This window comes from Xyrauchen texanus, chromosome 7 (assembly GCF_025860055.1).
Source record: "Xyrauchen texanus isolate HMW12.3.18 chromosome 7, RBS_HiC_50CHRs, whole genome shotgun sequence".
NCBI classification, from domain to species: Eukaryota; Metazoa; Chordata; class Actinopteri; order Cypriniformes; family Catostomidae; genus Xyrauchen; species Xyrauchen texanus.
The window spans coordinates 9,192,581-9,216,514 of NC_068282.1; the positions used below are offsets into that span (position 1 = coordinate 9,192,581).

A 23,934-nucleotide genomic window follows, 5' to 3' on the forward strand; every position below is an offset into this window, starting at 1 on the left:
GACCATATGTCCTCTTTTTCCCGGACATGTCCTCTTTTTCAGACCTTAAAAAAGCATCTGGCCGGGATTTCTACATTTGCGAAAATGTCCGGGATTTGGCTTTAGTTGCATTATGTTGTGCATCTGATCTAATATTTCACTGTGTACATGCATCATAATGAACTAGTAAGACGTTCTAAAGCAATATTTCTTTATCGAGGTCATCAAAAACATTACTCCGTCAACACTCAGAAGACATGTAAATGACATTTTTCGTTTCTTTCAAATGAATGTAAAATATATGAAAACATACAAAGCATTTATAATAGCTAAATATTTTATTGCTTTTTAATCCCTGAGCATATTATTTTGACACAGATGTAACAATAGGAATAAGTAGTCAATATGTCCAATGATTAATGTTTTATTTGGCTCCCTTGTTTGTTGGACATACTTGGGGATCTTCTTGGGTTGGGGTATTGACAAAAAAAGGATACTAATTGCATTGTTGGAACTAGAATTACCTTGCTTGCGGCAAAGGTGGCAAAATAAGCCAATGGATCTGTCTTGGGAAAGAGTTCAGACATGCAGGATACTAACAACCATTTGCTTTGAAGTGATGAGTGAACAATTCCTGATACCAACAGAGCTCACCTTCTCTGAATAGCCTAATACATGATACATATGCGCACAATTGAAACGAAATATAACCCTGATGCTATAATGACATTCCATATTTGCTTCAATAAATGTAACAGCAAGCCTTGAAATGCGATCTGACTGCGCCATCTAGAGGGCAAGCTGAACATTGCGCTAATTATTTGTTTACCTCCTTTGGTCAAGTGCGCACTTGCAAATAGCCGTTCCAAGTTTATTTGGTCAGTTTGAAGAGTAATGTTGAAAATAGACGTCATAAACATGATCTAATTGGGATTAGGTATGTGCCTCTTTAAAAGTCTGAGGGTAAACAAGTAACTAGTAGGCTATGTTATGATTAAGCCACTTTTAAAGTGCGAGCCACTAAATTCTTTAACAATGACCTCAGCTTTATGTTCACTACTTTATGAAACCCGTTTTAAAATTCGTAAACGTTGCAGACGCGATTGTCTGAAGCGACATGAAGTGCGCACGTCTACTACAGCATTGAGGGCTGTTCACACCGAATGTCTTTTGGTGTCCGTCTGCGTTCTTTTTCCTATGGGTTTTCTGTGTAAACATGCGCTAGAAGGACATATTTGACTAATGCCTTACGCCGTGTCCACTTAAAAAGAACGTCGACTTTTAAAAGCGCCTTTTGAGACACCTGCGTTGCGCTGCGTCTTTCTTTTTATTGTAAGCGCATAAACGAATTTGGTCTGAACGGCCCCTCGCGTCTCGCGCACAGCATCCTTTCCAGCACTCGTCTTCAACACTACGCATGCAGTTAGTTTAGATAGTTGAATGCCCACATATGATTATGTATTGTTCAGCCGCAACGCGTTTATTTGACTAAGTAACGTTCCACGAAATATGTTAGACAAACGAATTTTCCAAACCAATCTTCGTATTCTTGTCGCAATAGCTATGACGCAGTAATATATCTAAACAAATGCCTCGTGGAGTATTTATCAGTACACTTCACTCTCAGATTTAAAGTGATGATTAATATGCAAGCCATTATTTTTGCTGTAATCATTTTTGTGAGATCCATTAAATATTTTTTGCCAAAAAAAAACAAAGTATTTTGTTACGTTTTTTAAGGTATTCAGATACTGTTCTCATTTTCTCGTGAATTTGTTTAGTTTAAAAACATTTTTTAATTAATTATACGTCTCATATTGATGAATTGTTCCACTTACATTGATGCATCCGAACACTTGCCTTCAAATGGAATCTTTTCGTGAATTAGTTTCAAGCCATGGATGCCTGCACTCTTCACTTGCTTCAATCCAATCCAACTCCTCTAATTCTTGAGTCTCGCATCACTCCAAGATCCCTATCGATTTTTCCTAGGCGCAATAGTCAAGCCCCGCCCCCGACACTCCTCCAACATCTGACTGGCTACGACGCGCCACACGTTCCTAAACACTTCGGGATCACATGTGCTTGACGCGTGTTTACAAACATTGGATGAGGTCACACGGTACAGGCGGCCATTTAATGTGCATCGCTGGACGCTTTCGTAAGGTCTCCATCATAACATTACACAACCCAAGCGTACATAAACGATTTGTTATTAATTGGCATGTTGTTTAAAAAGCTTTGAAGCACCTTTTAAGGTTTATTTGATCATATAATAGCCAACTTTTGTATGTGTTTTTAAAAATCAGGATTATAATGTATATGAACGTTCACTTTACTTGCTTACACTGCTCTCTCAGATTATGATTGTCCTCCCATGCAAGAGCTATTCAAATACACCAGGAGTCGCTGTTTGTTCAAAAAAATACTTATAGCTCAGGCCATTACTGATGCTCAAGTTGTTCTCGAACTTACTCACACATTTCTTAAAGGAATAGTTCACCCAAAAATGAAAATTATCTTATCATTTACTCACCTCATGCCATCCCAGATGTGTGTGACTTTCTTTAATCTGCAGAACACAAACAAATATTTTTAGAAGTATGTCTCAGCTTTGTAGGTCCATACAATGCAAATAGAGCGCAACAGTGCCCGTCCACCTTTTCTGGAAGTATTTTTCCCATTAATTTTTCCCATATACCTTTTTATAAAATCCTCCATAAAAGAGTTGTAAGCCATGAACCAAACCAACCAGCTCAGAGGTAAATCACAACATCACAAACTTTGTTTTGAGGTAAAAAAGTATTTGAAAATCGGCCAAAAAAACAAAGGTACAAGGCTGTGTACTTACCGACTTTCATGAGGGCACAAACTACAATTCCATGAAGCATTGTTAATGATGTCATTGAATAAAAAACTATTGGAATATATAAAACTATTGATTTTAGGTTGTTGCAGGGCCGGCCCATCCTACAGGAAATACAGACGACCACCTGGGGCCCCGACATGTCTGATGGGGCCCTGCGAACACGTGCAAAGCATATGAACAAGTCATAGAATTTAAATCATTGATGACTTTCAATTTGAAACTCTCCGCAGTCCAGTGGTTTCCATAGCATTTACACACTGGATAACGTGCAATGCGTATGGACCTGATCATTTAGCATACAAATTATAATGACGTTGAAAACTTAAACCATTATATTATGTATAAAATGAGCTCTGAATAATCACAAAAAGACAAATAACTGAAAGTGACAAAAAAAAAAATAAAAAAAATAGCAGTGTATCTACAATTGGCAAGAAGTAAAGCTAAGCACTACACTAATCTACATATTTTTTGTATTGCTGGGAACTGGAGCATTGCTTCTTTTTACAGTATTATTAGACAGGAAGGAATTCAGACACTGCCGATATAAAGATGCAAAAAAAACTCACATAGATTAAAAATATGAACAATTAAAGTGTTAGTTCACCCAAAAATGTTAATTATCCCATACTTTACTCACCCTCAAGCCATCCTAGGTGTATATGACTTTCTTCTTTCAGCCAAACACAATCAGAGTTATATAAAAACATATCCTGGCTCTTCCAAGATTTATAATGGGAGTGAATGGTACCTTAGATTTTGAAGCCCAAAAAAAGCACATCCTTCCATCAAAAAAGTAATCCATACAGCTCCAGTGGGTTAATAAAGGCCTTCTGAAGCAAATCAATGTGTTTTTGTAAGAAAAACATCTATATTTATAACTTTATAAACTATAATCAGTGGCTTCCGGTAACAGCCGTCCGCACGTTCACTGGCTTCCTCTATCCTCTGGAACTTACGCTATGCCTGCATTATACGCCGGAATTCGTCTCTCTCATGAACGCGAGGACGGCCATTACCGGAAGCCTTTATTAACCCCCTAGAGCTGTCTGGATTACTTTTTTGATGGATGTATGTGCTTTTTTGGGCTTCAAAATCTAAGGTACCATTCATTCCGATTATAAAGCTTGGAAGAGCCAGGATATTTCTTATATAACTCTGATTGTGTTTGGCTGAGAGAAGATAGTCATATACAACTAGGATGGCTTGAGGGTGAGTAAATTATGAGATCATTTTCATTTTTGGGTGAACTAATCCTTTAATCTGAAAAATAAGCAAACCATCCTATCTACAAAAATGTCAGCTCTCTAAGAGGTATGTGTTTATTCTTTACATTTGTTTACAAATATATATTTCGAGGTGTTGTATTTAAAATATGTTATTTTATTTATAATTAATTATACATTATACATTGTTGTAGTTACCTTATTTCCCTGATGTTTTAACTTTTATTCACTTTTACACACATTCTGGCCAACTTTTGTTTTCATTGATTTTGTTGCTCTAAATAAAAATGTCAGGCATTTTCAGCAGAATTTTAAGCATTGTCAGCAGTGTCCTATACAATTAAAACTATTTTAAACAGTATTTAATTATTTTGTGTAACTTTAATGGGTAACACTTTTGGTTGTATTTGTTAACATTAGTTAACTACGTTAGTTAACATGAACTAACAATTAAAAATATGTAATAATCTTATTTAATGTTAATTTCTACATATACTAGTAAATTTGTAACATTAGTTAATTCAATATGAACTAACATGAACAAAAAATAAACAGTTGTATTTTTATAAATTGACATTAGCCAAGGTTAATTAAATGCTGGAAAATTGTACTATACATTGTTAATGATACCTAATGCAAACCTTATTGTAAAATGTTACCCAGTAATTATCATTCTTGCAGTTTCCATGAACTCATATTAATTGAGATTAAAATGTCGACTTGCAAAGCACCTAAAATACACATATTCCTTTATGCATGCATGTACATTTTACATTTTCATAATTTCCCCTAGGGCCCCACAAACCCATGGGCCGCCCTGGACTTTTAGAAACAAAATAATTTACACTAATTGCGAAATACTCCGATATGTGTAAATAGATAAGTAGTTTAGGGGTGAAGTGACACCAACATCGATTACGTCATTCACAGTGCGTCATGGGAGTGGGCTGTCGCTCTGAAGCACGTCTCGCGGGCTTCGTTGGGTGTGGTTCTCTGATTAGTGAATCTTTCTCTGCTGGACCATGGGTAATGTAGTTGTTTACAATGAATTCCGCTATCAAACACAATTTTTAAACAATGAAGTTGTAATAGCTCAGATGAATGAATTCAACGGAAGCATATACAACCGATGAACAACTTTGGAGCGCAAGGTAGATCTGTCTTTAAAGGTTTATAAGTTATCATTGAAAATGTACGTGTCTATGGAATAAATGAATGGACTTTTTAGTTCTGGAACCAGACTGTTGCACTCTATTGGGTCCAACATTTTCAAGCTCCAAAAGCAGCATGATAGTAATCCATAATACTTCAATAGTTTAATCCATGTCATCTTAAGTGATCTATTGAGTTTTGGGTGAGAACAGACCAAAATGGAACACCTTTTTCACTATACATCTTGCCATTGTAATCTGTAGGCACAATCACAAAAATAAGTTTGTTAGGTTTTAAATTATGTATATACCGATAAAAACAGACAACACATATTTGGAGACTGGTTGTGTAACGTAGTCAAACACATCCATAGTTATTATATGTAATGAACTCAACCTTTTCAAATAGAATTCAATATGGGATCTTTTTCCTCCAAACATTTCCCAAGCATTTATATACCCATATAAGCAATACAGCACATTCCCTCTGATTTGATCCCTATGTGATTCTCGAACATTACTATTTACTGTCTCGGCTAGGGATATCCATCCATAAGCTGTTTTAAATTCCCACTACTGGATAACCTGATGTGTTAAACTTATTTATTTGTTTATTGTTCGTGGCATTATCATTTATTTTAGGTGGAAAAATGGAAGCCCTTCCAAGGTCACGTTTGTTGCAAAAGAGAATGATGTAGAGCTGGTATCACTGAGTGTGCCTGTGCTGTCAAAGCACTTGAGCATCTGAAGCATGCAGCTGGGTGTTACCAAATATCTTTATTTAGCTCCATGGTATTTACTTTTTGAAGTGTCTCTTGGGCACTTTGTGAAAACATTTAAGTCTCTGTATACAAGGACATTTAAACTTGTTGATGTGCATGTAACATTTCATTATGTCTTAATTTATGTGTTGATATAAAGTTATTTAATCAGATAGGTCAAACAAATAGTGCAATAGTACAATTTTACTCTTATTAAAAAAGATATGATTGTATCCTGGCTATTGTAGTCTATTAAACAATGTTACCATTGAAGAGTTTGACACTTTGTAGCACTTCTCATGTTATTGCCCCTTAAAATATATCACTTTTATTCCTCATTTTTAAATACATTTGGATAAAAGTTTGTTATTACAAATGTGTGTTATTTGTTGTTGTTGCTTATAATACACAGTAAAATTGGTATTTTCAGCTGTTGTTAATTTGGCTGGTTTTCATGGGGCTAAATTAATTTAGAATTTGACTGTATTCTCCCATCTGGACACTCATTAGCTGCATAGTTGGAGGTAAATATGAGCTCCACCTTCATTTTCCATGGAATACAGGCTGTTTTCAGCTCTTGTTGAATTCAGCTGGTAGTTAGACCAGATACAACTTCACCACCCCTGCTTCTCCATATATGATATATAGGAGAACAGTACAGAATGTTACACTGAGGGGCTCTACAGAGGTTTTGACACAGTTCACTTAATCCCACGCTCCACCACCGTGTGAATACACTTAAATTCCATGCAATACATGTAGCGAATTTGATTTGGCCCAAGGGAATTTACTTCTGGCCTTCTAGTGTTTTCTTTACAGTCAAGACTAAATTTACTTGTCCAGTGACAAAGCCATACAAAGCGATTTATATAGAGTCCTAAGTCACAAAGTAAAATGATAAAAAAAAAAAAAAGTTTTAAAGTGGCAAGTTAAGCTATTTTATATGCAATGGTGAATTAGCAAGATATTGTATGTTTATATTTGATATAATACACAATAGTGCAGTGATGTTATCTATCACCATCTAATCAAAATACAAATAAACAAAATAAAATGTATTCACCTCAAAGACCTTTCATAACTTGAAGACTCATCAGAATGTCAAGATAATTACAGTAAACAAACAGATACAGATACCACAACAAATGATTCATATTTTGTTAAAAATGTATGAAAATTGTGTTTTATTCTATAGAAGTTTAGATATTTGGCCTCTATATCAAATGAAACAATAAAAAAAAAACAATGAAAAACAAAATAATCACTCACTTGTGGAAATAAACGTCTACATACAGTGCACAAAAAACAATCCTACATAAATTCCATCTAATTTTTTCCCAATAAGTAACTGAATGTTTAGATTATGCACCAGACAAAAAAGGTATGGTATAAAACAAAATATACTTTGTATAAAAATATAGGCAATTACAAAAATTTAAGGTGGAATACATTTGTTTTAGGGGTATCTTGTACAACAGCCCTTAGTGGTTTATCAACTATCACACGCTGTTTCAGGTGCTGATTCACCAGCCATTCTCATTACTATTTCAAAGCACACATGCTTAATTTGTGCACACTACAGGGTGGGATCTGACACTTTAGGAATTTAGCAGCTTGCATTATCAATTAAAGAGATAGTTCACCTAAAAATTTTAATTATCTCATTATTTACTCACCCTTATTCCAACCCAGATGCGTATGACTTTCTTACTTTTTCTGAACACAAACAAAGATTTTTAGAAAAATATCTCAGCTCTGTAGGTCCATACAATGCAAGTAAATTATGGAGATACCTTTGAAGGTCCAAAAAGCATATAAAGGCTTCATAAAAGTAATCCATATGACTCCAGAGGTTAAATCCATATCTTCAGAAGCAATATGATTAGTTTAGTTCACTTCATTGTCCAGCCATGGCTGAAAATTGTTCTTTGGTCTTGACAAAAAACACAAAGAGCTACATTTACTACACACTAAAACATCACATTTCTAAAAGCACTAGATACAGTAAAAAAAATAAAAATCAATTCATATAATTAAAAGTTAAGCCAATAGTGCACCCTTGAAAAATCTTGCCTTCTATGTTTTAATTAAGGAGGCCTTTTGCACATGGAACAATGGATTTTTTAAATAAATTAACTGTCCTATAACGCCATCCTGATGAAAGGAGCTGAAATTCATTATTAAGAGGATGTGTTACGTAATTTGCGATTGACAATCTTTTCTGTGTACCATCATATTGTATATGTCATCCAATAATTTCGGTTTGGCACCCACTATTTCCCCAGCTATCCTACTCAATTTTGTTTTATTTGCTAAAGTTAGTTGCCTGTACCAAACTGTTATGTTGAACACTAGAATGCGCTCAACTAGGCTGGTATATACTCTGCAGGACACCTTGGCTGACAGCAAACTCTCTCAACTTCCGCAGCAAGAATAACCTCTTATTTGCTTTTTTACAAATGAGACTGACATTATCAAAAAAAGTTAGTTTGCTGTCAATCATGGTCCCCAAGTACTTAAAACAATCAACCATGTCCACCATCTGCCCACATAATGTAATTTGCCAGAGGGGTTTTTGAATCTTTAAAATCAGTTCCTTTGTTTTTTCAACATTAATTTGTAATAAACTTCATTTAGACAATTTTTCCAACTTAGAGACCTGCTCAGTGCAACTATTGCCATATGATAGGTGTGGGGGTGATCAATATTTAAGTCCTTTTTTACAATCAATGTCCACTTTCACTTCCATTTTATTCCTTTTCTGTTTTTGGCAATTTGCATTCTTTGTGCAAATCGCCAACTACTGGGCAGGGAGGAGAATTTATAATAAAAAAGGATATATAAATATTGATCTGTTTTGTCACCCACACCTATCAAATCACCTCTGAAGATACAGATTTAACCACTGGAGTCGTTTAGATTACTTTCATGGTGCCTTTATATGCTTTTTGGACCTAAAAGTTCTGGCCACCATTTGCTTGCATTGTATGGACCTACAGAGCTGTAATATTCTTCTATATCTTAGATTGTGTTCAGCAGAAGAAATACATTTATACACATCTGTGATGCCATGAGGGGGAGTAAATAATAAGTAAATACACCAAACATGCTTTTTAATTATTTCTCCAGTTCCTGTATCTCAACTGATAAAGCATGGTGCTAGAAACGGCAAGGCCAGGGTTTGCTTGACACATATTGATAAAATGTACCTTAAACGTACAAGCCGCTTTGCATAAAATTGCATGCCAACATTACTGAAATTAATCTCGGTAGAAGGTAGAGAAAGAAAAAAAAAACTAACATAGAACAATAAAAAAGTAGAAGACACCATTAGAGAATCCCCCAAGGTTGTTAGCTAAAAATAGGGCTTTCCCAAATGAATTCCCTCAGAATCGTACTCATGCTAGCTGGTAAGAGTCTCCTTAATGTATTTAAAGAGTTGTTGAAATAGTAATTCTGTTCAAAATTACCTTTTTTTATATAGGAAAAGGGAAAATATTACAAACACACTTGATCATACTATGTGGAGCAGCAGTTGTAGATGTAAGAATTCCTAACTAGTGGGTTGCATAAATTCAAGAGACATTTAGAAACCAAAATTTAGAAACCAAAAAAGTTTTATTGCTTAATGTTTGGCTTATGCAGTTCCTTTTAATATGAATAAATCATAAATTAGTTTTTATTTTTGTTTACTTTTGTATGTTTAACAATAATAATGTACTCTATTAAGTAGTGTACTCTTGATGTCCAATGTCAAATCTGGGTTCTGTAGCAAAACCAGTTGAAAACCACTGGGCTAGACTACTATTTTCTATATAACACAACTCTCTTTTTGCATTAAAGACCTCAAAATATTTTTGGCACTGTTGTTGTAAAAACAGCGTAAAGTGTTAAATATTTGATTTGTAGATGTTCCTGGATGTAATGGATGTGGATTCTGTAAGCTAACCTGATAGCTTGGCTAGCAAGTAATATTTCGTTTACCTCTTTGCCTGTAATGCAACAATCAGTCATTTCACATTACTAATGGAATCTTCATCACTCTCGTCATCTTCATTGTTCAGTTTCTTACCATCATTTTAATGACTCACAATCTCAGTCATGCATAATGAAAATCTAGATTTCCTGAATTTGTTATAACCCTTGATGCATGTTGATGATTGGATTTATGGGAACTTCAGGCCTCTTACATCTGAGTATCAGCCACCTGTGTCTGGTTTGCAGAGTGTCCATTTGTAGGCGGAGATTCAGAGGACTGTCCATTGATGCTGGGCTTGTCCACAGGCTCCTGTTGAGGGAGGGGGGCCACAGACAGCAGTGTGTTGCCTTGGTTTTCTTGATCCACTTGGAAGGACTCCTCAGCCTTCAAGGAGAAAGAGAGACATTAGTAATCTGAATATACAAACAAAAGGCCTGATTCTTACAGGCATCCTTGAGTTGTAAAACAGACTTCCCTTACAAAAAAGGATTAGTGGTGCCATGGTACATTGATGGTATCAGATGTTATTAATATGGTAATCTGATATATACTACAGTATTAAATGTATAACAAATTTGTGTACCAACAAATTTGCATCATCATAACCCTAACAATTATGATTTAAACAACTTTACAGCTCAAATAACACACAAGTTTTAGCAGAAGAATGAAGTGCTTTTATAAAATTATAAGCTTCGCTTTTCTGCCTTTTTAAACCCTCTAAAAATTGGCCACATGCACTTCCATTGTAAGTGCCTCAATGTAAACTCAACTTTCTTTTTTTAACTTTTTTTTAAAGAAAAGGACAGACAGGTCGAAATGACTTTTTGTGGTAATTAACATTATACCACAAATGCCGTTGATTGAGCCTAACTTGTATTGAGCCAGAAATATTTAAATAGAGTTTACGTAATTTTATACCATTAACATTTACTTCGAAAAACGTCTAGGTTGCGTATGTAACCTCAGTTCCCCGATGGAGGGAACGAGACGTTGTGTCAGAGAACGACACTAGGGGTCTCTCTTGAGCGCCGATATTCACCTCTGTACTATGAAAATAGGCCAATGAGAGTTGGCAGCCAGTATTTGCATGTCCGCCCCGGACATCACGGGTATTTAAGCGGCGCAAATACGGGAGTTCATTCAGGATTTTTCTGAGGAGCCGGAAATGGTCCGGCCACAACAGGGGCTCGGCTCAGCGACGTGGCAAGGGGGACACAACGTCTCGTTCCTCCATCGGGGAACTGAGGTTACATACGTAACCTAGACGTTCCCCTTCTGTCGCTCTCTTACGTTGTGTCAGAGAACGACACTAGGGGTCCACTTAAAAGCGCCATGCGGCTGAGCCGTGTACGTGATCCGCTGATACAGGAGCGAGCAGGTATTCCTACGTGCAGAACGACCAACTGTATCAGGCCGCACGTACCCTTCCAAAATGCCCCATTTAAGCCATCAGGATTCCTTATTGTTACCCGGAGGGGGAACAAGGTGACGGCCGCCAACATGGGAGCGGGCCAGCCTGGCTGGGCCTCTTTTCTCTCTATGTTTCTCGCGATAGAGCAACTACGGCCGGGGCCCTTACACGCATTGAGGGAAGGGGTCTTAGCCCTTGGTAGGGCGGGGAAGACCCTGCGGAGGCCACACCTACCCGGAGGGGAGGCAAATTTGAGTGGCACATACATCGCATGGCCTATACCTAGGCCTTATGCTGGAACAGTAGTCGGTGGTAGCACCAGCCTCAGAGAGGGGAGCATACAGCACGGCACCTGAGGTAGCTGTGACTGCCTAAGGGAAACACGGCGTCAACTCACGTGAGGGGACAGAACCGTGGTTTTACACACAGGGGAGTCCGAGCAGGAGGCCTTACCTGTGGGGCCCCTATACCAGTACAGGGTAGCTAGCGGTACCGCGAGTGGTTTGGGTCGGCGAGTCCCTCCGCGAGAACTGCGACCCGCAAGGGCTAGGGAGGGGCCAACCAGTGTCCCAAGCCTGGGATCTCCTGGGAAGAAGGCGCACTGTTTCCCCTGGTTAGGGGAAGGAGCTGGGTGCAAGCGATCCACCCAGTCAGATCGTCGGCGTGCCACCGAAGTTCTCACGGGCTCGGTACCTGAGAGAACACGGGACGAAACTGACTCAACTCGGAGATTGTAGAATCTCGCAAAATTGTTAGGTGTTGCCCAGCCCGCAGCTCTACAAATGTCTGCTAGGGCAGTGCCCCTAGCCAGTGCCCATGAGGACGCAACACTCCTGGTGGAGTGGGCTCGGACCCGCAAAGGGAGGGGCACGGCCTGGGTGTGATAAGCCAGGGAAATGGCATCGACAACCCAGTGGGCGAGTCTCTGCTTGGAGACAGCGTTCCCTTTCTGCTGTCCCCCAAAGCAGACGAAGAGCTGCTCAGCGCGTCTGGTGCTCTGTGTGCGGTCCAGGTAAATACGTAAGGCACGTACCGGACAGCAGTGAGAGGGCTGGGTCTGCCTCCTCCCGGGGCAGCGCTTGCAGGTTCACCACCTGATCCCTGAAGGGTGTGGTAGGAACCTTGGGCACGTAGCCTGGTCGCGGTCTTAGGATCACGAAAGTGTCTGCCGGACCGAACTCCAGGCAGGCGTCGCTAACAGAGAACGCATGCAGGTCCCCGACCCTCTTGATGGAGGCGGCAGCGATCAGCAGGGCAGTCTTGGGAGAGAGGGCCCTGAGTCCAACTGAGTCAAGCGGCTCGAAGGGGGTCTCCGGAGTCCCATCAGGACGACCGAGAGATCCCAGGAGGGAAATAGGTTAGGCCGGGAGGGAATCATCCTCCGGGCACCTTTTAGGAACCTGACGATTAAGTCGTGCTTGCCAAGAGACTTGCCGTCTACCGTGTCATGGTGGGCCGCGATAGCAGCAACATACACCTTGAGGGTGGAGGGGACAGCCTCCTCTCCAGCCTCTCCTGAAGAAACACGAGCACTGACCTAACTGCGCACTTCTGCGGGTCTTCGGCTCGGGAAGAACACCAGTTCGCGAACAGGCGCCACTTCAGGGCGTAAAGATGCCTGGTCGAAGGGGCTCTGGCTTGGTTAATAGTGTCTATGGCGGCTAAAGGTAGGCGGCTAGACCCTCCGCGTCCGTCCAGGGACCAGGCGTGGAGTTTCCAGAGGTCTGGGCGCGGGTGCCAGAGCGTGCCCCGTCCCTGAGAAAGAAGGTCCTTCCTCAGGGGAATTCACCAGGGAGGGGCTGTCATAAGGAGCGTGAGATCCGAAAACCACGTCCGGTTGGGCCAGTAGGGGGCCACCAGAGTGACTTGCTCCTTGTCCTCCCTGACCTTGCATAGCACCTGTGCAAGAAGACTCACTGGAGGAAAAGCGTACTTGCGCAGCCCCACGGGCCAGCTGTGTGCCAGAGCATCTGTCCCCAGGGGAGCTTCTGTGAGGGCATACCAGAGCGGACAGTGGGAGGTTTCCTGGGAGGCAAACAGGTCTACCTGGGCCTTGCCGAACCTGTCCCAAATCAGCTGGACCGATTGGGGGTGGAGCCTCCACTCTCCGCCAGGCAAGGTTTGTCTTGACAGCGCGTCCGCTATCACATTGAGGTTGCCGGGGATGTGAGTGGCGCTGCTGACTCCAAAGGAGGAGACGACGGGCGAGCTGTGACATGTGGGGGGAGCGTACTCCGCCTTGGCGGTTTATGTAAGCCATCACCGTGGTGCTGTCTGTCCTGACCAGGACATGTTTGCCACGAATCATCGGAAGAAATTTCTTCAGGGCAAGACGAATGGCCAGCAGCTCTAGGCAGTTGATGTGCCAGCGCAGCGGGCCTTGGTTCCACCGGCCTGCGGCTGCCGCGCCCGTTGCACACGGCGCCCCAACCCAATTTGAGGCGTCGGTTGTAACCAGAACGCGACGGGACACCTGCTGCAAGGGTACCCCTGCCCGAAGAAAGCAGAGGTCTGTCCAGGGTTTGAAGGTTTGGAGGCAGGCAGTGGTAATTTCCATGCCGTGCGTGCCGTGGCGCCATGCTCGTCTCGGGACTCGAGTCTGGAGCCAATGCTGAAGTGGTCTCATATGCATCAACCCTAGTGGCGCGACCGCCGCGGAGGATGCCATATGCCCCAGGAGCTGTTGGAAACGTTTCAACGGGACCACGGTGCCTGGCTTGAAGGAAGCGAGGCATTCAGCACTGACTGAGCACGCTCGTTGGAGAGACGTGCTGTCATTGAGACTGAGTCTAACTCCAAACCGAGAAAAGAGATGCTCTGGACTGGGGTGAGCTTGCTCTTCTCCCAGTTGACCTGAAGCCCCAAGCGGCGGAGGTGCTCGAGCACCTGGTCTCTGTGTGCGCATAGTAATTCCTGCGAGGGGGCCAGAATGAGCCAATCATCGAGGTATTTGAGTATGCGTATGCCCGCTCCTCGTAGCGGGGCAAGAGCCGCCTCTGCGACCTTCGTGAAGACGCGAGGGGACAGAGACAGGCCGAAGGGGAGGACCTTGTACTGATACGCCTGGCCGTCGAATGCGAACCGTAGAAAGGGTCGGTGTCGAGGGCGAATTGAGACGTGAAAGTACGCGTCCTTCAGGTCTACCGCTGCGAACCAATCTAGATGCCGAACGCCAGATAGGATTTGTTTCTGGGTGAGCATTTTGAACGGGAGTTTGGACAGGGTCCGATTGAAAACTCGCAGGTCCAAGATCGGTCGTATGCCACCGCCTTTCTTGGGTACAACGAAGTAAGGGCTGTAGAAACCCTTCTTCGTTTCGGTTGGAGGGACAGGCTCTATTGTGTCCTTGATTAGAAGGAAGGCGATTTCCTCGCGCAGGGAGAGGGCATGTTCGCCGTGCACTGCGGAGGAACGAACGCCCAGGAAGGGGGGCGGAGACCTGGCAAACTGAATTGCGTAACCGAGTCGAATGGTCCGGTGCAGCCAGCGTGACGAGCTGGGCAGAGAAAGCCATGCCTCTGCGCTCTGTGCTAGGGGCACCAAGGGGACAAGTATTTTGGACGTACCCGGCGGGGCTTCGCAGCGGTGCGGAACAGGTAACGCAGCGTCTGGAGGCTCTGTGGCGTCCCGAGGCTCTGGTGCTGAGAATAAGCTCAAAGCACTTACCTTGTTCCGCGCACCCAGCAGGGGCGGGTTCATGACAGAGGAGGAGGTCTGATGTCGGCGTCCTCTGGACTCGTCTGAACCGGCCGGCCGGGGAACAGTCGTGGGGCTGAGGGCGGAGCACCGCATCCTGGGTGCCGGGACTGTTGAGGCCTGAAACAAAAGTGCCGTGAGAACGGCATTTGCGGGCCATGTGACCCAGAGGTAAAGGAAATAGCTCTTTTATTGAGAATTTGGGTACCGCAGCCCCGTCAGGGGTGCGGCAAATGAAAAAACACAAGATTCTCCTCCCGGCCCTCCACCGGGGGCGGAGCGGTCTCACCATCTCCGGAGCTAACTTCTCGTACTCTGGGTCCGCTGTCTCAGGGACGTTTGGGAGCCTTCCGGGTCCTCGACGGGGTCCGTGAGGCAGGGGGCGTACGCTTCCTGCGGTTTGCTCGACGCTGGGGCTGAGAGCTGGGCCCAGGTTGGGGCGGAGCAGAAGGTCTTCTGGCCGCAGGAGGACGCCCTCGGCGAGCAGATGGGGCCTGGGCCGTGGCGGCAGGCTTGCGGCGCGGCATGATGTGAGAAATAGCCTCCGTCTGCTTCTTCACCAGGGAGAACTGCTGGGCAAAGTCCTCCACGGTGTCGCCGAAGAGGCTGAACTGGGAGACAGGGCGTTGAGGAAGCGAGTCTTGTCGGCTTCACGCATCTCAACCAAGTCCAGCCATTGCTGACGTTCCTGGACCACCAGAGTGGCCATCGCCTGCCCGAGTGCCCGCGCTGTGACCTTCGTCGCTCTCAGGGCGAGGTCGGTCGCTGAGCGCAGTTCCTGCAGCGTGTCGGGATCAGGGCCACCCCCGTGCATGTTGCGGGGTGCCTTGGTTTGGTGGACCTGCAGGAGAGCCATGGCATGCAGGGCGGAAGCGGCGCGTCCGGTAGCGCTGTAGGCCTTCGCGGTGAGCGAGGATGTTGCTCTACAGGACCGGGAAGGGAGTACAGGGCGGCCCGCCAGGTGGTAGTGCTTCCGGGGCATAGATGGATCGCAACAGCTCTATCCACCTGGGGATCTCCGTGTACCCGTGGCGCTCCGCCGTCGAGGGTGGCGAGGGCGGATGAGCAGGTGGCACGGCGAGTGGAGAGGGTGCTCTCCACGAAGACGTCAGCTCATCATGCACCTCCGGGAAGAAAGGTACTGGGGGGCGAGGCTGTGAGCGGCGCCCACGCCCAAAACCAATCGTCTAGCCGTGATGGCTGCGGGGAGGATGGAGGGTTCCAATCCAGGCCCACGCTATTGGCTGCCCGGAAAGCATATCGGACATCTGCGCGTCGGCCTCCTGCTGGGCGTGCAAGCCCGGCGGCAGCCCAGAGGAGCCCTCAGCGTCAGAGCCCACGCCCTCCGATGTCGCGGCGAACTCATCTGCTTCCATCGCCTGAGGGTAGGCAGACTGGCTGTGAGGCGAGTCGCCGCCACCTCGGCGGGGACGGGAGTCAACGAGCGTGCTGGAGCGCGGGTGGTCCGAGGGGCGTACCGGCGAGCTGCACCCGCTGCCATCCCCAAATCACCTCCATCGCCAGCCGCATCGTCCTCAATCCCGTGGGAAGAAGGAGCGACGCGGGGCGGCTGGAGTGGCTTGCTTACGGTTGTAAGCAAGCCGTGACCGCTAACGTTGTCATGGTCATGTTCTCGCAATGAGAACATGAACCATCCACAAACGCAGCCTCGGTGTGATCGCTGCCCAGACACACGAGACAACGCCTGTGGCCGTCGGAAGCGGAGAGTACTCTACCGCATCCAGAAACAACACAGGGGCGGAAAGGCATCTTTAAAAAGACGCGTCCTGAAAAAGGACGTTCACGCCGCTGTGTTTTTGCTCTTTTAGAGGAAATTACTCTTTTAAATAAAATCACTCTTTTATGAATGAAAGACTCGTGAGAGATCTTTCTATCTGCAACTGTCGATGCGCTCAGGGGCAGGAAGTGCACAGCCGTGCAACCAGGAGAAAGCCGCTGTTGTGCGCCGCAGAATCCAACAGCATGCAGCAGAGGATAGCAGGAACTCGGTGTGTAGTCACGCAGCAAACTGCAAACACGACCATCGGCTCGAAGAAATTTTCTGAATGAACTCCCGTATTTGCGCGCTTAAATACCCGTATGTCCGGGGCGGACATGCAAATACTGGCTGCCAACTCTCATTGGCCTTTTTTCATAGTACAGAGGTGAATATCGGCGCTCAAGAGAGACCCCTAGTGTCGTTCTCTGACACAACGTAAGAGAGCGACAGAAGGGGAACTGTGTGCAAAAACGTGTGAATTTTTAAATTTTTTATAAATCTTTCAAGCCACTTTCTTCAGTGTCCAAAATGGCGAAATTGCAAGAAAACATACAAGTTGGGCCTTCTACGACTTTTACTCCCATAGAAAACAATAAACGAACCACCAATCCATAGTTTAACCATAAACCAAAAGCTAAATCTAGCCATTAAAATCCGTTTCCAAACCCTAAACCCAACCATGATTTTAATATGAAAATAAATTTCATTTTCCACTTTAAGACAGAAAACATCGGGATTGCCAAATTTGTTTAAAGTGAAGTGTTGGATAGCTAAGATGCGATGCCTGTATTTTGTCGTTTTTAATTTCTGTTTGTTGATTGATTGGTCTTAATGGGAATAAAAGTCTTACTTTTTCGTACAAGCCAATTTGTACAATATCTTAAGATTTTGCCACATCGTACAATAATTAAAAGTTGTCATGGGACTATTTCGGTAATTCAATGAATTTGGTATATTAGGCATTTTTAAATTATTTGACTTTTACACTCACCAGTCGTAACCCTTTCGAATGTCCTCGATGAGTCTTCAAGAGGTATCCAGTGATTAGTAAAGCAGCAAGAAGTAGACCAGTTGTCAGCAGAGAGATCAGGACAATTTTAGAGTGCTGGTCCATGCGAGACACTGCCTCCTCTACTTCAACCTTAACACAAACAGCCAATGCGTTTTAACTTTTTTACCTGGGAGTTGTTGTTTAGTTATAACAGCATTGTTTTACAATCTTACAAAATATAGAGTGGAATTATATGGCTGTTGTTCACTGGTGTGTTTATCTCAAGTGACAGCTATTTATTTCATAATGAGTTACAGGCTCACCTCACCCTAACTTAAACCACATTGCACAATTTGCAGTGTTAGAAGACTCAGAGCCCTGTTGGGGTGTTCCATATAATTCATATGGACTGGAATTTGGGAGTGAAGCTTTATCCCAACCACTGCAATATGTCCAATTATGATAACAGATGTACGCCCTAGGTGCACCCCTTCCATATTTCCAGATTGAAGTGTAATTTCAATTTGTATATGTGTTTATACTATATAGAAAGTATGTATGTGCTTTTCCACCCTGTATGCAAAATTCCAGAGTTTTCCATGTTGCTGACCTTGTCTGTGATATTGTCATTGTTGAACTTTCCTGCCATTCCTTCAGGATCAGCTACATACAATGAAAAATGATAGTTTTTAGTTCAGTTGTTAACAACACTGGATAATGTTTAACATACCAATTTCAAACAAATAACAGAAACACAATGCAAACCTTCAATGCTGTCTCCATAAACAATGATCTCATCCGTGTTGTCTTTCTGGTAGATTACAAGTTTGCAGTCCTCACCACAGAGATGCTCTAAAACACTTTGAATTCTTGCTTTAGTCTCTTCCTATTGGATGAAACGGTGTGTTTGTATTAAACATGTTTGCAATATAACTGTATGAATGGCACTTGAAAAATATATGTATACTGAATACTTGTACACTTTAAGGAATGTTCCGAGTTCAGTACAAGTTCAATCAATAATCTAATTGTCACAAAATTCTATGCAAAAATATTTTTTTCAATAACGCACTCATAATGGAAGTGAATAGGGCCAGTCTATAAACATTCAGATAACACGCTGTTTTAAAAGTATAGCCATATGACTTAAACATTATGTGCCATCATTATACTAGTGTGATAAAAGATTTACCTGCACTACAGCATTTACATTTACAGGATTATTTCTGACAACAACATTTTAATATTGGATACTGTACAGATAAGTTTAGTAAGTGATTTTTATCACACTAAAATCATGTTACAAGTATAGTGTTTATGTCTCGTGGCTATACGTTTGAAACAGTGTGTGTTCTACCATTTATAGACTGGCCTCGTGGTGTTAATGTAGAGGGTTATTGAATTTAATAAATTAATTAGAATTGTTTAACACCAGTTAAAGTCAAACTATCAAAACATATATTTTTAAGAGCCGGACTACCCATCACTACTACATCAGCTTTACACTTTTTAAGTTGACACGCATGGCCCTCAACACTTTACACGCAAATCACAATAATGTGACAATCATCAAACGCATTGAGAACAAAGATGAACTTTGAACCATTGTTACTTAACAAATAACTAAAAGTGACAACAAACACAACAGCCAACAGCATAAAGCAAAGCAGCCCCTTTGGCACCAACAAACATCCATGCGATTTAATCAGCCATTCGTGTGGCAGCAATGCAGTGCATAAAATCAGGCACATACGTGTCTGGAGATTCAGTTATGTTCACATCAACAATCAGAATGGGGAAAAATGTGATCTCAGTGATTTGGACCATGGCATGATTGTTGGGCTGGTTTGATTATTTCTATAACTGCTGATATCCTGGAATTTTCATGCACTTGTAGAATTTACTCCGAATGGTGCCAAAACAAAAAACATCCAGTGAGCGGCAGTTCTGCAGATGGAAATGCCTTGTTGATGAGAGAGGTCAACAGAGAATGGCCAGACTGGTTTGAACTGACAAAGTCTATGATAACTCAGATAACCACTCTGTACAATTGTGGTGAGAAGAACAGGTTGGCGCTGTTTTGGAAGCATGAGGGGGACCTACACAATATTAGGCAGGTGGATAATGTTGTGGCTGATCGGTGTGTGTGTGTGTGTGTGTGTGTGTGTGTGTGTGTATATATATATATATATATATATATTCTGTATGTCTATATACTGTGTATATATACAGTTCTTATACTGTATATACTGGAAGTATGTGAATGAAAGCAAAGTGATGTCTTAAGCCCTTCAGTCTCATTCTCTTTCTTTCTCTCATCCCCTCTTTCTTTCTTACTTTCTTCCTGTCTGATTCTTTCTCTCAGGAATGTGGTGTAATATGAAGCCTGTATGTTCAGCAGTTCACTAATAGCAACACCCTCCCTTCACCTTGAATCACTCTTCCCCAAGAGAACATCGAAGAATAAAAGACTACTAGAATCTCATAGGAACATTCAATTAAATCATGCAATTTACAATTAACACCAAACTAATCAATACCACAATTCCAAAGGCTGAACAAACAATTTGATGAGTTAATTTTTGGAGGTTTTGATTTCATTTGAATGCATAGGATTACTTCCATAAAAGAAACCTAATTATGGTATATAAAAGTTAACGTAGCAGAGCACAGACACGTTTTGACTGAAAAGTAGGATCAATTACTCAAAAGAAATCATCACTGGGTGGCAGAGGACAAATCTCAGTTGCCTCCGTGTCTGAATCAATTTAATCACGTTGCTTGTTGAGTGCGTTATTATGGAGACCTAGCACATGTGGAGGCTTCACGCACAACTCGCCACGTGCCCCACCGAGAACCACATTATAGCAACCACAAGGAGGTTAACCCAACATGGCTATACCCACCCTAGCAACCGGGCCAATTGGTTGCTTAGGAAGCCTGACTGGCATCACTCAGCACGCCCTGGATTTGAACTTGCGACTCCAGGTATGGTAGTTAGCGTCTTTACTTCCTGAGCTACCCAGGCCGCCTTGGCATCGTGTTCTTAATCGAGCCAGGACACAAGAGCGCCAATAGCAGTGCCACAAGCTCTGTGTTTTAGTGGAATATGCAATATATTTTCAATCCAAATCTTTTATCAAATCTATTCTGTTATACTCTCAGTATATAATTCATTCTATTGAGGCTGTTTACTGGCTCTGAAACCTAGCTTAGAGGCCTGACTGTGTATTTTGGCAGAGTTCCTTGCACGATTTCCAAAAAGCAGCTGCCTAGAGCATGTTATGGAATGCCATTGATGTGCACACCACAAGATTTTATGACACGTCCACCCAATCAGACTTGAGCACATGGAATAACACACTTATTAGGGTCTCTGCAGGCTGACTTGTTCAAAGACTTCAATATCTTCTATAATGCCCTGACAGACATTGTCCAGAACACCACGAAGAGGACACATCTCTCAGTTTGTTTTTTGGTGTGTGGACAATATCTGAATTGGTTCAATAAGGAATCCAAGGAACCAGAGTTTTGACCAAACAGCCATTGTTGCCAAGTAGAATAAAAACTTGAAATGCAAGTAAAAACAAATTCTTATTTTTCACAAAATGTATGAATTTGTATTAATATTTGACAGAATAATAATTTCATAGGATTAGTATTAAACACACATATTTAGCTACATATATTCTTATTAAAACATTTTAAAGCAAGAAAAATGCCACGTGAAGACTTATGCAAATTTAAATTACATTTGTGTAATAATTCACTGAAACAGAAAGTTTGAAAGAACCGGACTTCACACTATTAGTATTTTTGATGATGTTTTAAATGCACAGTTGCTAAAATATGTCTAGGAGGAAGCTACTTAAGAAACGGACATGCATTGAGCCTACCGGCACAGTCTTTAGGAAAATTAGTGGGTAAATAAAAAGTGCATTAAAATAATCGTAATATTCAAGAAGTTGGTTAATTTTGTTTAGCAAAAAATTTGTAAATAAATCAAATGTACAATATCTTAAATATTTAATATATAAACCAGCCCTAGTGTACACTTTTGTCCTTATGTCCTAGTTTTTTGAGACTAATCTAAGTATTAATTAGTGTGTATCAAGCACAGTACTGTATTCATTGAACTGACTATGAGATTCTCATTATCACAGTATAAAGCCAGGCCAGTACTTACACATGTGGAGGAGGCTTTTAATTTCAGCAGGACATCATATTTGAAGTGCTCTGGTATTTTATCCACACACACCACATTTCCCTACAGAGCAAAATAAACAAAATTATAATGTAGGCACAAAAGTAATCTTAACCTAATAGCATACATATTCATTGTATAGAAATAGGCAAATATATCTTTCAAAAATCCCTTTTTTCTTTTAGTGCAGATTATATTAGTGGTTCTCAATGGGAGGGTCACAGTATCTGATGGGGTTGCAGAATGCGGCAGGGAAAAATATGGTAAATAAAAAAAATGCAAATATATAATTGTGCATAGGTAGCATACCAAAAATAATTAGGTTTCCAATATCTTTTGTTGTTGGCCTATAAGGCAATGCGTCCAATCAAATGCTATGGCATTTTAGTACAAATTCATCCGCCACTTGTTGGAAGATAACAAAATTAGGTAGATGCCAACATGGACAGGTTGCATGACTTGCACTTACCCTCAAAAACAATCAACTATGCAAGAAAAATAGTGCTGTCAGTTGAATTCCCACTGAAAGTGCTGAAATTTGACTCTCTCTCTCTCTCTCTCTCTCTCTCTCTCTCTCTCTCTCTCTCTCTCTCTCTCATATATATATATATATATATATACTTCATATCCTGTAAAACTGCACTTATTTCCTTCTTAGGAAAGAAAAGAAAACTATATTTAACAATTAGGTTTTATTAGCATTTTACAAAAAAACAACCTTCCACCATATAAAGAGAAGACAAACTAAAATAGCTTAAATTCAAGCAATATTAAACGTTTCCAAAATCTAAGTGGGAGGTTGACTAACTGAAAGAACTATTCCCCCAAGTAGGTTGCATTTTCATTGCAATGCACATTAAATCTATTAAACTTTCATCCTCCACAAACTGTGGCTATCCGCTTTGCTACAGAAATTGAGCAGCTGCATTAACAAATCGCGTCAGGGTGTCAACAGCAGTGTCAAGGGCCGCTTTGAACTCCACATGAAAAGCGCTTGCAAACAACTTATCTTTCTGCATTTGGGTGAAAGGTAAGTCTTTTCGTGCTTCTATGGTAATATAATTGCACCTTACAGAGGCTGCAAAATACTTGATTTCTGTCACAAGTCCCACCTGGGCTTATTCTGTCCAACAAATAGCATTAAGAGCTCATTTCCCCATCGTTTGATCACTGACAAGACTGTTGTATTTGTGTTTGGTGTGTGCATCAGTGTAATGACTTCGAGCAGACACATTGCAAAGGTTCCGGCCTTTTCCGAACAGTGTGTATGCTGGTTTATTCTTAGTTAATGATAAATGCGTTAATCGCGATAAAAAACAAATTTAAGCGGTAAACTTTTTTAATTAATTGACCCTTTAGAAACCAAACAACTAGACTACAAAGACTGTATATTGGCAAGGACAGCTGCATTGTGTTGACATAATACTGATGAAGGCTTTAATGCGCACACCTTAGAGTGAGTCTGATCTGGGGTCTGTGTGTTCTGCTGGTTGGTGCGATCTTTCATGGGTTGAGTTGACTGAGTAGTGTCACTATCCCCTGGTGTCTTTGTGGTTTCTGAATTGGGTAAGATGGTGGGGTATACCTGGATTTGAGGATCTCCTGTTAGGGAAATTAATTTGTCATTACTGAATTGTCTTTCTCATACCGTTTAGAGGTGATATAATAGGTGATTGTAATAATTTGTATTTGTGTTCACCAGTTGGCTGAATCTTAAGCTAACGTTAGTCTGATAGAAAAAGAAAGTGAAAAAAGAAATGTGACAATCCATATCACTAGGCAACAGGGTACCGGTAATATGAACAAATAGCACATTTATACACCGTAAAAATATATTTTAACAGGTGCATTTGATAACCAGATTGCCTGCTAATGAAAGCATTA

General features: G+C 41.9%; 1 protein-coding gene across 1 annotated transcript in view; it reads right to left on the reverse strand.

The window, feature by feature from the left end:
- Window positions 1–6,761: 6,761 nt before the first annotated feature.
- LOC127646678 (hematopoietic progenitor cell antigen CD34-like) overlaps window positions 6,762–23,934 on the reverse strand; it is a 31,053-nt gene continuing 13,880 nt past the window's right edge. The window contains exons 3-8 of the mRNA XM_052130482.1: window positions 23,501–23,652; window positions 22,033–22,113; window positions 18,612–18,732; window positions 18,457–18,509; window positions 17,847–17,996; window positions 6,762–10,349 (exon numbers count right to left, since the gene is read on the reverse strand). Of these exons, the coding sequence (XP_051986442.1) occupies window positions 10,173–10,349; window positions 17,847–17,996; window positions 18,457–18,509; window positions 18,612–18,732; window positions 22,033–22,113; window positions 23,501–23,652 (734 nt within the window). The 3' untranslated portion in view covers window positions 6,762–10,172. The remainder of the gene's footprint in view (window positions 10,350–17,846; window positions 17,997–18,456; window positions 18,510–18,611; window positions 18,733–22,032; window positions 22,114–23,500; window positions 23,653–23,934) is intronic.